This window comes from Doryrhamphus excisus, linkage group LG18 (genome assembly GCF_037039965.1).
Source record: "Doryrhamphus excisus strain RoL-2023G ecotype Guam linkage group LG18, RoL_Dexc_Guam_v1.1, whole genome shotgun sequence".
Classification (NCBI taxonomy): Eukaryota; Metazoa; Chordata; class Actinopteri; order Syngnathiformes; family Syngnathidae; genus Doryrhamphus; species Doryrhamphus excisus.
In genome coordinates, this window is record NC_136374.1 from 12,394,265 (window position 1) to 12,410,910 (window position 16,646).

At 41.2% G+C, this 16,646-nt stretch overlaps 1 protein-coding gene across 1 annotated transcript; it reads left to right on the forward strand.

Moving 5' to 3' along the window:
* The first annotated feature begins 7,993 nt into the window (after positions 1 to 7,993).
* Positions 7,994 to 16,419, forward strand: slc16a1a (solute carrier family 16 member 1a). Its single transcript, XM_058054581.2, has 5 exons — positions 7,994 to 8,073; positions 12,088 to 12,354; positions 14,510 to 14,653; positions 14,724 to 15,497; positions 15,566 to 16,419. The coding sequence occupies exons 2-5, from the start codon at positions 12,138 to 12,140 to the stop codon at positions 15,787 to 15,789; spliced, it is 1,359 nt and encodes a 452-aa protein (XP_057910564.1). The 5' UTR covers positions 7,994 to 8,073; positions 12,088 to 12,137; the 3' UTR covers positions 15,790 to 16,419.
* Positions 16,420 to 16,646: the final 227 nt, after the last annotated feature.

The following is a 16,646-nucleotide window of genomic DNA, read 5'->3' on the forward strand; positions in this document are numbered from 1 at the left end:
ATGAATGAATGAATTCTTATTTACATTTTTAGTGGCATAACAGGGCTGAGGACTGACCTTGTGACTTGCATTTCTCTACTAAAACGCTAGGGGGTAGTATTTCCCTGCAAGTGAGCAACTACACCTCCCATTGATTTTAGCATCCTGTGTAGTAGTGAACATCAATTCATAATAACATGCCACATTTCACTGCCAATTACATGATAGCGTTGTAACATTCGAAATAATCATTAATTACATACTTGTTACTGGAAAATAATAACGTTAGTAACAACTTTATTTCTTAACACTCTTACCCTGAATTCACATCAAGCACTATCACGTATTCATTTTACTGGCGTAGATTAAAAAACCCCATTCACATTTAAGGAGTCAGTGCAGTATTACGTATCCCCCAGCGCTATTACTCCTTTGCTCATTTTTTTTCCTTTGCTCATATCTAAAGTTGAGAATATTGAGCGCCATGCCTTTTCTTTTCTAATGTTGTCCTTGTAAAACTGATGTTTTGGGTCATATAAAGGTTAATTACTCCACTTCAAAGATTAATCGTTCATTATCTTGTTGCTATGGGCACCGGCTAATTAACGCAGGGTCTTTAAAGCTTTTATTTAGTTAAAAAGCTACATTTATTTGACACCAGAAGCTGTGGTGTTTCTGTTTCCATCAAAATCCATCAAAAATAGACTGGAAGTCTATCTTTTTTGTTGCATAAAAACACATCATGCACTGTTGTGACGTTACACATGTGATGTGATTCGTATTTATTCGAAAACACTGTTTATGACGACCATTTGGTGACGTCAAGGTTTAAAGGCATGACAAAGCTTTGCATTGATATCATACCCAAGATAAGGATATAATAGTAATTGGTTGAACCCTTACAGTGCCTAGCGTTGCCTGACCCAATACTTTTGTCCACTGACTTCCCCCCACAAAGGCAGCACGATCACGCTCGGAAAACTCTGATCTACGGCACTACAGCAGGAATTGACCCTCATCGGATAAAGCGCTCGAAATTGCCTCCCTGATATATAGCAGGCTCTTGTTACTTGTTACCGTACCCCGACACCCTCCTTCTCCTCCCCACCCCACACCCGTGCCAATTTTCCCCATTCCCCTCAAGGTCAGCCCTTTGCGCTGCTGTACAAAGCAGTGGAACAACTGTATCGTCTTAATACTTCCCAAGATCCTCCATCCAGTTCACAGGCTGTAATGTCCACCCAGTTACAGAGAGTAACTTGGATTACTATAGAATAGCATCGATAATAAAATGATGCAACGATTGTTCAATCATCATGAATGATCTATCACGAAGAAGAGAAGGAGCATTATTTTCTAGAAAAATCATCAGCAAACATGCAAAACAATTATATTTGATTTAATAGTTGACACTTAAGTATTTGTATCACTGCAAGTAAAATGATATTCTCCTTGTTAACCCCGGTCCTGACAGATAAATGAACTAGTATCCGGAGTACCCGGAGAAAACCCACATACTGTGTTGTTGAAATTATTTACCAATTTTGTGACTTTTAATTGCTTTATGCATTTATTTCTGCAACTGCACCCTCTGGTCATAAAAAATATTTTTAAAGAAAAAAAAATTGTTGGGGCTGCACAGCGGTCGAGTGGTTAGCACACAGGCTTCACAGCTAGGAGACCCGAGTTCAATTCCACCCTCGGCCATCTCTGTGTGGAGTTTGCATGTTCTCCCCGTGCATGCGTGGGTTTTCTCCGGGTACTCCGGTTTCCTCCTACATTCCAAAAACATGCTAGGTTAATTGGTGACTCCAAATTGTCCATAGGTATGAATGTGAGTGTGAATGGTTGTTTGTCTATATGTGCTCTGTGATTGGCTGGCGACACGTCCAGAGTGTACCCGAAGACAGCTGGGATAGGCTCCAGCATACCCACGTCGCCAATTAACCTAGCATGTTTTTGGAATGTGGGAGGAAACCGGAGTACCCGGAGAAAACCCACACATGCACGGGGAGAACATGCAAACTCTACACAGAGATTCCCAAGCAGAGAATCGAACCAAGGTCCTCCCGATCTCCCTGATCTCCACTCCAATTTTATCGGTGTCTCAATATTTCACAGATTTTTGAAATTCATTCCCAGTCCTGGAGAGTAACCACCTACTGTATTGCTGTTTTTCAGCACCACAAGTAAGACGATAAACTTTAACCCCAAAGCCCCAAGGTGTCCTCATCCAGAAAGGTCAAACGACTGTACGCTTGGATTTGTAATTGAGTATTTGTTTGCGCTTTACAATAAGTTGCTGTCGTCCTGCTGAAATATTGCTCACACACACAAAAAAAAGTCATTGAACATACCACAAAGGAGCAGGAAGCAGAGTCCGAAGGGTGATCAGTTAAACACCTTTTCACACTTCCACATCACAATCCCTTCTGTAGGTTGGTTATTGTTGCTCTTAAAATGCTTTTTATCACACAAGAATTGTCCAAAATGGGCTACATCAAGTTATGCACAATATCATTTATAATATTTCCTATTTTTTTCATTTGCTTTTGTTAGCCACCTCTGTTTAGTCGTTCTTTCTTCTTATTATGATCATATGCCCTGTCAGTAGATATTTTGTGTTTCATCTGAAGTGCATCAAATTAAGATTGCTTTTTAAAGTTGGAGCTATCCAGTAAGTAAATCTATTTATTACAGTTTGGATTTCCATGCAGGAAAAACAACTTAAGGATGATGGCGGAACAGCTTTTAGCCTTTATGACAGGAAGTATTGTATAGCCTGATATCTGTCAGCACAAAGGAGTGCTTAAAGTGCTCCAAATGAGATGGATAGTGCGGTGTACGTACATGCTAGTGTGTGTCTTGTGAATAAGACAAAAGATCAAAACAAAAATATCATGTGACTTATGTGTATATCAGGAACCTTTCCAAGATTTGTTGTTTCCGTACCCTGTCACCGCTTTCTTTGTAGCGCCCACTGGTGTGTGTCTCTGTGTTGCTTTGTGTGTGTGTGTCTCACAATTGCGGCGATAACATTGAAATGTGTTCTGCAGCGTTCACAAAGCATCCCCCAAATTGCTTTGTGATATCGTACACCTTGATGCATGACACCCTGGCAAAGACCCACACATGGATATTACATTGTGTAATTGTGGATCTAAATAAGATGCAATTGATACCTGGAAAAGCTTGTTGGAGCCAATGTGGACGTACTGTTTTCACCCAATAAAATGGCAGCATAAATACACAAAAAAAACACTATTGCATATGCACTGACTTCTTCTTTAAGGACAGGATACATTCAGTGACAGTGTGGCCATCTTTTAGTGTGTTTAATCAAAATGATGCATTTTTGCTGAGCATGACACAAGTACATCTCATCATTATCCATATTCATGATGAAAAAAAATACTCATTATGTTTACTCTTCAGGCTTACATACAGTGACCGTCCTGCCCAAGACCGACTGATTCACGTATGCGGTGCAATTGAGAACGACTCGTGTGGCGTTGCCCACTGCCTCCACTTTATTAGGTTTCGTGTCTAAAGTTACTTGGTAAACTTGTTTCACTTGTTCTCATGTACATGATGCTGTGCATGTTTGTGTTGCGTCAGTCACTTATGCAACAAATCAATTCGGGTAGCATGAACACTTTTTTTCTAGAAATTTTTATCTTATTCCATAAAGTCATCATAAAACAGTCATCCTACATACAATATAAGAATTTAGTTCATTTTTAAATGGCAGTATACAGCCAGTGGTAACAGTAACCTGCATTGACTGTAACTGTACTAAGTACAACAGCTGACCTATTATGCTTTTTCCACTTTTCTGACCTACAAATGTAGTTGTAGGTCAGTGTATGTCAGTGTAGGTTGTAGTGTATGCAATCCACTCCACTCCACTTATGTAGCACATTTTATAAACAAAGTTTCCAAAGTGCTGCACAGAATAGTAAAATAAAAAGTCAAAATAAAATAAATAAAATTACAAATTGGGCTGCACAGCGCGCAGAGTTCACAGCGAGGAGACCCGAGTTCAATCCCACCCTCGGCCATTTCTGTGTGGAGTTTGCATGTTCTCCCCGTGCATGCGTGGGTTTTCTCCGGGTACTCCGGTTTCCTCCCACATTCCAAAAACATGCTAGGTTAATTGGCGACTCCAAATTGTCCATAGGTATGAATGTGAGTGTGAATGGTTGTTTGTCTATATGTGCCCTGTGATTGGCTGGCAACCAGTCCAGGGTGTACCCCGCCTCTCGCACAAAGACAGCTGGGATAGGCTCCAGCACCCCCCGCGACCCTCGCGTGGATAAGCAGTAGAAAATGAATGAAATAACAAATTGAATTTAATCAGGAATTAAAAGATCAAATAAGAAGAAAGACATGTAAGATAGTAAAACATTAAAAACAAGAAACAAAGCAATAAAAGTATAAAAAATAAAACCAATTAACACAAAAAGAAAGAACTAAAAGACACAGGACCATACGACTCACGCCGAGTTAAAAGCCAGATAATAAAAGTGGGTTCTTTCAATAGTGGGGGCCTTTTTTAATTGGGAGGAGAGAGTTCCATATAGCTTGGGGCCGACTACAGAAAAGGCTCGGTCTCCCCTGGTGTTAAGTCTCGTCTTGGGCACCACGAGTTGGAGCTGGCCCTTGGACCTCAGTGACCTCGCTGGAGAGTAAATTTGAATGTATTTGGGGGCCAGCCCATTCAACGCCTTAAAAACAAACAATGAAATCTTAAAATCAATCCTAAAGCGAACATGCAACCAATGCAGGGAGGTGAGAATTGGGGTGATGTGCTCCCCCTTTTTGGTTCCTGTTAAAAGCCGTACCGCAGAGTTCTGGACTAACTGTAAGCGGGAAAGAGATTTTTGTCTAAATGTATTCTCGTGTTAAACGATGCCAAAATATACCTGAATATGATCCTGCTAATTGTCCACGTCTTTCCGCAAATCATCTTCTGCACATTCACACATGGTTCTTGTGCAAAGACACTCTGAGACACAAGACACACTTTGACTCATTTGCAACGTCAGGTTTGGTGTGGTTGCAAATCAGTGCTTTCAAAAGCCCATACAGCATTTTAAGAGGGATTAAAATTGATTATCTCAGCTAAACACAGCTGCTATAGAGTCTAATCAGCTGTGCGGCATCGTGCACTGCATTCTCCGTCAACGTGCGAGCGTTCATTACTGTGTGTGAGCCCCTAAAGTGTATACCGCATACAGCTTTTCATTTAACGGCCATAATACATGATCTTAACTAGAGTTGGTTAGGAAAACAATACCCGCCGTGCAAGCGGGGAAGCAATAAAGGCATGACGTGACTGAGGATGATTGTGCTACGGCCAACAGAAAGAGATGCTCGTGGGGCAAAAGTTGGCAGCAATTACCTTTTTTTTTTTTTGCCCATGCCAAGGTGTGCACCCGTGCAAATGAAAATCTCGTCTTGATGGACCGAGAGGCAGCCAGGTCTTTGCAAGGGGTCACGTGCAGACTGTTTCAAAACTCAATTACCTCAAAGTAAGGAAACATTTATTCTGTTAAAGAGGCTGCCGTGACAGCGGTGGGTTCACCTTATAGGAAGTCTAGCAACACACAAATAGAGTGGAATGTCTTCCTGCAGAAAAAAAACCCACTGGCACTGAGAAACTCAGCATCATACACTCAGAAAACAATTAAGAGTACATAAGCCTACTGTGTGGTTTACTAACTAGTATGATACACGCTTTTAACAATTCAGTTTAAGGTTATTTTAAGACAAATCTTAGGTATTAAATGTGCAAGTCAAAACACTTTGGAAGCAAAGATGAGTGTGTATAAGGAACAATTAGGAATAAGCAGTTTTACTACGTCTTTTGAGCCATCCCAAACTTCTTTCAGGGCTCACTTTTAAATGTGCAAACAGAAAAAGAAAAAGATGTGTTCAAGTCTCACATAAGAATTGTGGATGACAAATAAATAAAATGAAAAATAAAAGAATAAAAAAAAAAAGCAAAATTTCCTTTAAGTGTGTGAGGCATATTTAGGAATTAAATGTGGATTGTGGGCTGCACGGCGGCCGAGTGTGGATGGATGGATGGAGAGATGGATAGAGGGAGGGATGGATGGAGGGGTGGATGGATGGATGGATGTGTGGGTGGGTGGATGGAGGGAGGGATGGATGGGTTGATGGATGGATGGATGGGTGGGCGGGCGGGCAGGCGGTTGGATGGAGGGAGGGATGGATGGATGGATGGATGGATGGGTGGGTGGGCGGGCGGGGCGGTTGGATGGAGGGATGGATGGATGGATGGATGGATGGATGGATGGATGGATGGCTTAATTAGACTTCCTTTATTGTCATTGCACAATAACACAGCAGTGAAATTGCCAACGAAATGTCGTTGCCTGGCTCCCGTATAATAATAATAAATAATAATAATAACAATGTGGAGAATAAATAGATGACATCAAATATGACAACAATGTACAGCATAAACAGTAATTTGTACAAATAATTAAGATAATTTTGAACCCTTAGGGTTTTGAAGCTAACCCTTTTGAAGCACGCAGACCTCACAGCTAGAAGACCCGAGTTCAATTCCACCCCCAGCCATCTCTGTGTGGCGTTTGCATGTTCTCCCCGTGCATGCGTGGGTTTTCTCCGGGTACTCCGGTTTCCTCCCACATTCCAAAAACATGCTAGGTTAATTGGCGACTCCAAATTGTCCATAGGTATGAATGTGAGTGTGAATGGTTGTTTGTCTATATGTGCCCTGTGATTGGCTGGCGACCAGACCAGCGTGTACCCCGCCTCTGGCCCGAAGACAGCTGGGATAGGCTCCAGCACCCCCGCGACCCTCGTGAGGATAAGTAGTAGAAAATGAATGAATGAAATGTGGATTATGAGAGTATCAATTATATTTTTTCCCATTCCCTGCTAATCGTACCTACAGAAAAAAATAGTTGAAGAGCCCTGATGTGCGGCATGACAGCCTTTTTGAAAAAAAATCAAACCCTTTCACCAAGAGATTTTTGATGTCACAGAGCGAAAAAAAAAAAAAAAAAAAGAATCTTTGCGGACGTTGATTAAAATTTTGATGCGACAGATAAGGAAGTCTTTGTTCCTTCCCTACTGACTCTTCCCCGGGTAAACTAAAAATAATTAGACCGATAAAGTGAGCAGGTCATGGATTTGCTCTTGCTACCGGACTGATCATCCCTCATGCTAGAACATGTCGTTATTTCCTCCGAGGGACTATGCTAGACCTTTTATAATCTGAGAAACCCTTTCAGATTTTAAGATCAAACCTGGCTTCTTTTAAAGGACCTCTGTGTTAGGTTTACCAAGCTGGGATGCGAGGTTGGTACCAGTTCACTGTTGCATTAAAAAGTGACCCAGGTCATTGTGTAGTGCAACAATTCTTTAACAAAGACGTTTTATGGTTGTTCCGGGTTGTGTAGTTTTCCTCAAGGCCCAAACGCTCCAAGAATTTAGAAGAAAGGGACTTAGCCGCATTGGTCCTATGAAGTGTTAAATGTGTTTTCCACATAATAAACAATATCTGCAGTTGAGGTGAACCGGATCCCTCTGGGTCACTAATATCCAGTGACTGATAAATCAGCCAATAGAGGAAGTCGGTATGGCAGAAAGCGTCTTATCTCTTAGACCGCAGACACGGTTGCATATCCTCTTAGGTCACACATGCAACAGGGCACGACCGTGAATGAATCTGGCCTCTGCATATGACAAAGGGGTGGGGACAGGCATTGTAAAGCCATGGTACTAAGCCTCCCCCCCCTGGCCAATAAGAGGTGACCCACCAAACCGTTTTGGCACCACAGGGTCCAGGTTTCATCTGGGCATTGAGTCAACTCCCCAACTTGACTTCATCGGAAACAGATGACGTTTGAGGGCCAAGCTGCCGCTGGCTTTTGCTGTCCGACTGGATGTAAACCGACAGCTCACTTTCTGGAGCATCTGTGAAATATATGCAGTGTATTTCTTTCCGCTACATATTCAAAGAGTTTGTTCAATGATCTGTGTTGACTTATCCCGCTGAGCTTATCTGGCCCGGTTTGAGAGTGCCTGCCAGTTGAGGTAAGATGCTTAACACTTTTAACACTAGCCAGACATCACTTTTAAAATATCTTGTTGTGCACGTAGTCTGAAGTTGCATTGCTTGTCGTGACGCATATTATAAAAATGTATCATTTTTCTCTGTAAATGTTGAACACAGAATACTCATCTATTTTGAATAATACAACCACCACAATTAGTCGTCTATTGCTATTAATGCTATTCATAAACTGAATGTTCATTTAGTGATTTTTCATATGTTTTTGTGGGATTTTTATTATTCTACAAAAGCAAATTGGAAATAAATGGAATTATATTGGCCCAGAGGCACAAGTAGCAGTAGTTTGGATGTGAGTACTGCCATTCCAAAATGCTAGGTTTGCCAAAAAATACTAAATATACCTTGTGTCTGTAGCAAATATGCAACATAAATTACAATGTTGTGACTGGCATGAATATAGTCACAGATTCTACTTCAATGAAATTGGCAGTGTCAGGTACACTCATAAGGTATTTGCAAGTACATTAGTGTATACTTTTGGCAGTGATGCTCACTCCCACAGAGCCCCCCTCCAACCCCCACCCCACCCCACCAGCAATCTTCCAGTGGTATGTGTGTTTAAGAGCCACTTTGAAGCTGCTCATTGCTTTATTTAGCCCTTTAAAGTTCCAGCTGGGGTTATCGCTACCTGTCCATTTATTGACTCTGCAGCTTTCACTAATTTGTTTTAGAAACATTGCAATCAATTCTTTTTATATGAAATATTGTGTTTTCCCGTTATCTCAGTGTTTTTTTGCCGTTTTATCAGGAGCCTTGTCGGTATTTACTATCTTGTCCATTCATCATCTGGAGTCAACTGCTGAATTTTTCATCCTTTTAACACCAGTGTAGGAAATCTCCCCTGCATATTGTCCTATTTGAGAGCCCGCGAGGCGCAAGTGTTGGCAACTATTTCCAGACAGCAAATATGTGCAAGCGACCTTTCTTGCAATGGTGCCGACCTTTGGATTTCAAAAGGGGAGATACAACAGGCATTGGGGGAAATCTGGAACATTTGCGCCATTTATTAAATGTGCCTCAGCTTTGCAGCAACACAGCGACTATGACAACAGTTGCAGTCATTCTGGGATGTACTGTGCTTATTTTCTGTGTTAAGACCTCTTCAGTTAATTAGTGTGTGGTCTACAAATTAATTAATGGAGTTACACAGGACTAAATTCACAGTAGTTGCAGCAGTCTTATCTACCTCTGTATGCACTTTAACATATTTCAGGGTGTCACACTTGCTTGCAAACGTATTTATATATAACACAATTGTTTACAATGAACTCATCAGTGTTATTAATGCTGTCTAAACAGTTTGCACCTGACCGCTATTGCAACATTGGTTCTGTTGCTCCTGTGTTGAGCAATATACTTACAATTACTTTATGGCCAAAACAAGGTATGTTTTTCTTTCATCTTTCTCATACACAGTTTGTAAAATAAAACAAATATTGCAAGTTGTTTGTTTGGGAAATAACATTGTCTGTTCAATTAGTGATTTAGGTAAATAAACACCCTGGTTATATACAGAGCATTTGTGGTATGTACATTAATGCCTGAGAAAGTATGCCATAACATAACATAAAAACAATGGCAATATAATGTATAGTGGCTCATTACAAAATAGTATAGTATTGGCAATGGTTTAATTTCATTAGAACATGCATCAGATTACAATTGAATGCATCACATAATCAGTTCACAGTGCCACATGTCCAAAAGGAGTAGGAAGAAGCAAAGCTTATTAAATCCTACCCCTCCATCTGGTACTTTTACAATCAGTAACTGTCACATTTGTTCACTTCCTGCTTTCCTAATATAGTTTAAGTTTTGTTTTGTTTTTTAATTGTACACCCTGGACTGGAACAATAACAAATACCCCTACAAAAATAATATTTGTAGAGTTTTCTCAGGGGAAAAAAGGTAATGGTAATGGTTTTATTTCATTTGAACATGCATCAGATTACAATTGAATGCATCACATAATCAGTTCACAGTTCCACATGTCCAAAAGTAGAAAGAAGCAAAGCTTATTAAATCCTACCCCTCCATCTGGTACTTTTACAATCAGTAACTGTTACATTTGTTCACTTCCTGCTTTCCTAATATAGTTTAACTTGATTTTTTTTTTATCACGCATCAATAAGAAATTGATTCATTCACTCACACATAGCATGCATTTAACTGTCTCAAGAGTAATAACTATTTAAGTACACCACTGATACTTAAATGTGTGCATGAATGCCATAAACAACAAAAAAAATATATATGACAGTTCCTCCTCCATTGCGTCTGTAGTTCAATCCAAGAGGCACATTTACAACTGCGTAGCAACAGCCAAAATCCCAGCTCAATAACAAAAGTTCTTTAACGCATTAAATATTTACTCCACACTCCGCGGAACCGGCCCATCCAATAAGTTTATAAGAGCAGTCTTTTATAAGAGAATTCATCAAGCAAATCAAGTACAAAATGGTTCCACTCGGCTGGGAGCTGTGGAGCAGTGTGACTTTCTCGTCTTCATGGTCTTGATCGATGCTCTCCCTGAGTGGCCTCCCCAGTGTAAACAACACAGCAAGTTGTTTGACTCTGCACATGGACTCTTATTCATCACCACTAAAGTGAGACAGCGGGAGATCAGCAGGTGGGAGCGCATGCAGCTCGTAAATAGCATCCTCTGTCTTAAGCCCTGTTGTCCAGTTAGCAGAATGCTTAGGAAAACATTTGTTTTCCGACTAAAGACACACAGAAGTGCACTTAGGTCATAGTGGCAAGGTTGGTCATGGTGATTTAAAACATGCATGTATGTACATATCCCTTGCAAAAACTCCAAACTCTAATTATGTGTTTATTCATCGGAATGACTAAGCAGACAGAGCAGGTGATAATTGAAGAGAGACTGCTTTCCAAAATCTGGAAATGATGTATTCACAGGTATATTGCACAGCCAATGTTGTGATAGCATTAAGGGGCAACTAGCATTAATACCGCTGATGAGTTCATTGTAAACAAGTGTGACAATATGACTTTCACACCATTAGCTGAGTCGGGCTTCCAGTGCATGCAGAGGAAGATGAGGCTGCTGGATGCTGACCACTAATGATACTTCAAATGGGCTTAGTGCGAGTACATCAGGAGGTTGTTTACAACCACTCTTATCAATGCCAATGCTTTTTGACTTGCTGCCAATCAGAGACCTGTTGTGGACCACATACCTGTGGACTATAGGGCTAATTGTTAATTGGATAGATATCATTAATTGGAGTGTTAAAAAAGTGGAAATACTAATACAATATAGGAGTAATGTAATGTAATGTGCATACAGTCATTTCATTCTGCATACAGAACAATTGAAGATCGAATCTGGATCGATTTGATATTCTTCATTCATTCATTTTCTACCGCTTATACTCACAAGGGTCGCAGGGTATGCTGGAGCCTATCCCAGCTGTCTTCAGGCGAGAATCGTAGTACACCCTGGACTGGTGGCCAGCCAATCACAGGGAACACATATAGACAAACAACCATTCACACTCTTTCATACCTATGGACAATTTGAAGTCGCCAATTAACCTAGCTTGTTTTTGGAATGTGGGAGGAAAGCGGAGTACCCGGAGAAAACCCACGCATGCACAGGGAGAACATGCAAACTACACACAGAGATGGCCAAGCGGAGAATCGAACCCAGGTCTTCCCGATATCCTGACTGTGTGGCCTATATGCAAACAACTCGTCCACTATGCGACTGTTGATCAAGAATTTTTTTTTACAAGTATCTATTTCAGGTTATTATTTTTTGTAAGTATTATTTATTATTTATTTCAACCCCCACTCAGTGGCACCCCTCCTGAGTGTGAGAAAATCCTATTAACACCCATTGACACAATGTTTATTGCAGGCCATGTTACTTTGTAGGTGCAATTTGACATGATGTGGGGGCTGTGTTCATTCAAAAAATGTACAATGTTATGTTTTGTTTTCTCCTACAGAGGTACCCCTATTTGCACCACATACAGAAGCCAACGTTTGTTCGAGAAAAATGCCAGCAGCTGTCGGAGGTCCTGTTGGCTACACACCCCCTGAGGGTGGCTGGGGCTGGATGGTGGTGGCTGGTGCCTTCATTTCTATTGGCTTCTCCTATGCGTTCCCCAAGTCCATCACGGTCTTCTTCAAAGAGATTGAGGCCATCTTCAATGTGACCAGCAGTCAGGTTTCCTGGATCTCCTCGATCATGCTAGCGGTCACGTATGGCGGAGGTGAGTACTACAAAATAAATCCTAATGTTTTACAAATATAATGCTTTAATCATATTATGTTAATCCCTTAAGTAGTCTTTACGCCCTGTTGCTATGTTGTATGCATTAGAATGGGATTTTCAAAGTGTGAGGCACAGCAGCTTGAGGAAAACAAAGAAATTTGGTAATTCATTTTCTACTGCTTTTCCTCACGAGGGTGCTGGAGCCTATCCCAGCTGTCTTCGGGCGTGAGGCGGGGTACACCCTGGACTGGTGGCCAGCCAATCACAGGGCACATATAGACAAACAACCATTCACACTCACATTCATACCTATGGACAATTTGGAGTCGCCAATTAACCTAGCATGTTTTTGGAATGTGGGAGGAAACCGGAGTACCCGGAGAAAACCCACGCATGCACGGGGAGAACATGCAAACTCCACACAGAGATGGCCGAGGGTGGAATTAAACCCTGGTCTCCTAGCTGTGAGGTCTGTGCGCTAACCACGAGACCACCGTGCCGCCCAGAAATTTTGTAATGTTTTACAAATATGCTAATCTAATGCAAATTTTCCAAATATGCTAATGTTAAAGGCATGGTTCTGGTTGTGTTTTTGAGGCGTAGAGAGTGTTGAGTGCACTCTGATGAGAAGAATGATGTCACACAGGCAGGTAATGATAAGGTTTGTTTACACGCATGATATTCCTCACAGGGAGAACAGCATCGGCCATTCCTCACAGCTGTCATCTCTGGAATGAAAATGGCTGCACTTCCCTTTATTTCAAAATGAGATAAACAGCAAAAAAATGATGCGGTCCACTTTTTGCAGTGTCAGGAAAGTTTCTGGAACATATTTTCTTAGTGCGTCAAACTGATATGAAGTGCAGTTGGAAGATGTGCAAACAATAAAAGTAAAGTTGGGCATGGTGCATTTTGTGCATGGATACTATAGCTTCATACATTATGTAAAGGCAAGTTATTGAAGGTTTAGTGTTTGAGTCAACAATAGCTTATTTAACATATCCAATGCAAGCGAAACTACACGTCCAACTTAATCCCTCTTTCCTCATTACATCAGCAAGCAGGATGTTTACCATCAATGCATCAAAGCTTCTTATCGTACTGCGACACATTTCACCGAGGACGACTGACGTTGTCAATGAATGCAAATATTCACTTGTAAACACACACAACTAACACTCGCAATTTCAAGTTCAGTGAGGCGAAGTGTGTTTGCCTGCTCTGCGACAGTGACGTTTTCCGCACTCAACATTCTGTGCATGTCGACGGGACAAGTTCATTAGCAAGCCACTGTTGCGCACCTCTGTACTCCTTCCATTTTTGATCCATTACCTTCATAATATTCTACACCAATTCGGTTCCAACCTTTTTATCCCGAGCAGCTCTCCCCACAGGCCCACGAGGAAAGAACTCATTGATAGTGCGGAGTCGGGCTGCATTACAATTTAAAGACCCTTTGTCTTGCACTGTGCTGGCAAATGAGTTTGGACAACCTCTAAACAAAAACTGTCAGTTTCTATTTAGGCGTGGTGGGCAGTGGAAAGATTTGGCATAGAGGCGGTCTTCCTTGTGGGCCCTCATACACACTCAGGCCTGGTATTGCAAACCATAGGTGGACGTCTGTTTTTTGTTATTTGTTTACATGTTGTAAAGTCTTTCTCAAGCTTCTGTACAACCACAGACATATTGCTTAAAATTTTAAAAAATGCTCCTTTAATCACAAAAGGTTAGAGCCTTGCAAGAAAGTGTATAATATTGGCATGCCACACACAACCCTTCAACCACATACACACACACAACAAAACACCCACGCCTGAACTTCCAATCATCTTTCAAACGCATTTAGAGTCAATTTAAGGAGACCCCACAAACAAATTACATCTCTGTCAATTTTTATGCATCTCAGAGGCAAATAAATGATTATTTCATTACAGCTCTTGTGGTTTTTCTGACAGATCCTGTTATTAATGGTTGGAAAGAACATCTACTGCAGTGCAGCACTGACAAAAATGATTGCAGAAGTTGTTTTGGGGTTTGCTGCAGCACAGATGTGCTGCTGTGGCCCTCTTGTGGACAAATGTACACTTGCAGAACAAAAAAAAAAAAAAAGTGAATGTGTGTGATTTTTTTTTTTTTTTTTTTTGGACACTCAGGACCTATCAGCAGTATCCTGGTGAACAAATATGGGAGTCGTCCTGTTATGATGCTGGGGGGATGTCTGTCTGGTCTGGGCCTCATTGCTGCCTCCTTCTGCAATTCTGTCCAAGCCCTGTACTTCTGTATTGGTGTTGTGGGAGGTAAGTCATTTTGCACACTGTTGCCATCTAGTGTTCTTACAACATGCTGCTCAATTTCTTTGTGTTTTAGGTTTGGGATTGTCTTTTAATCTGAACCCCGCCCTCACCATGATTGGGAAATACTTCTACAACAGGCGCCCCATCGCCAATGGCATCGCCATGGCTGGTAGTCCGGTCTTCCTCTCCACGCTGGCCCCTCTCAACACTTGGTTCTATGACCGTTTTGGATGGAGAGGAAGCTTCCTCATTCTAGGTGGCCTTTTGCTCAACTGTTGTGTTGCCGGGTCCCTCATGAGGCCAATCGGACCAAAGCCCAAACCAGCAGAGAAGACAGTCGGGAGGAGGAGCATGACGCAGATTATTAACAGCTTCATTGACCTATCGTTGTTTAAGCATCGTGGATTTCTGCTTTATATTTCAGGCAATATTATTATGTTCTTCGGACTTTTTGCGCCGTTGGTGTTCCTTAGTAATTACGCGAAGAGTAAAGAGATCCCTAAAGAGAAAGCAGCGTTTCTGCTGTCGGTGCTGGCGTTTGTTGACATGGTCGCCCGGCCCTCCATGGGCATCGTGGCCAACACTAAGTGGGTTCGACCCAGGATTCAGTACTTCTTTGCCGCTTCTGTGTTGTACAATGGTGTCTGCCACGTATTGGCTCCCATTTCGGTAGACTACAAAGGCTTTGTCATTTATGCCATCTTCTTTGGCTTTGCTTTTGGCTGGCTGAGCTCGGTATTGTTTGAGACTTTGATGGACCTGGTGGGAGCCCAACGCTTCTCTAGTGCCGTTGGCCTGGTCACTATCATTGAGTGCGGACCTGTGTTGCTGGGGCCCCCTTTGCTAGGTAACTAACAACATTGTTTATACAATACACTAATGTTCAAATGTAACCCAATGTTTTTACCTTTGCAGGCAAGTTTAAGGACATCTATCATGACTACAAATACACGTACCAGGGCTGCGGGATCCTCCTTATCGTCTCCAGTTTTTTCCTCTTCATGGGGATGGGGCTCAACTATCGGCTGCTGCGGAAAGAGAAAAAAGAGGAGGAGCGGATGGCCAAAGTGGGAGAGCAAAGATCCTACAGGGACAAAGCTGCCAAGGTGGTAGAGGCCAGGAACACTGATACCGTTTAAGTCTTTTGCCCCTTTTAAATTGGAAAAAAATGCAAACAAAAAACAACCCCTGACTCATTTAGGAAGCATTTCTGCTATTTCTGTTATTTCAACATTAATATTGTACCCTCACATGCACTTAAATGCTAAATATGTATCCTCAATGTTGAATGAATAATAGCTTCATATTTTTATTTTCACATACTCAATATAGGCAATTGTATTGTATTCTTGCCCTGGTATATCTGCTGATTAAACATAGTCATACAGAGTGTGTGCAGTGCGGACCTTTTATTCCTTAAAGACTGTATACAATCTCTGTAACAATATTTGTAATTATTTCTTGTTTTGTCTGCGGCACCATTTGTCAAGCTGCCGAATTAGTCACTACTGAAAGTATTATTTCTCAAAATTTCTATACAAGTGAGTGGAGACCTCAGTGCAACATTTATGTGTTCTTGCTAATGGAAAATATATTGACTGAGTTACTCTGTACAAGGAAACACTTCCCAAAGTCATATAGAGCTCTCAAGAATATAAACAAATGTTTTGTTTATGCACATGTATTTCTGATATTGACAGATAATGTTGTTTCAATTGAACATGTACAGTCTTTGTTGGCTCTGCATTTCTTTTCACAAGTTTTTTGTCTCACATAAAAAATAAAAAAATTTAAAAAAAAAAACAAAGTTTGTTGTAGTGCAATGATTCCCTACACCAACTGTCACCTCAATAATACTTGCTTGGCAAGTTCTGGCTAGTTCTTTTTGACTTGAATCCAAAATGAAGGAACAACACACACAAAGAACAGAAGGTTTGGCGTATTAACAAGTCGGTGCCGTGATAATTTTGGTTGAATTTTGCTTTCTTGCCTCCAT

Bases quoted from the DNA above. Each gene is read 5' to 3' on its own strand.
- slc16a1a (XM_058054581.2), top strand. From the start codon at position 12,138: ATGCCAGCAGCTGTCGGAGGTCCTGTTGGCTACACACCCCCTGAGGGT. The intron at 12,355-14,509 runs GTGAGTACTACA...TTGGACACTCAG, and splicing joins AGCGGTCACGTATGGCGGAG to GACCTATCAGCAGTATCCTG. The intron at 14,654-14,723 runs GTAAGTCATTTT...TTTGTGTTTTAG, and splicing joins CTGTATTGGTGTTGTGGGAG to GTTTGGGATTGTCTTTTAAT.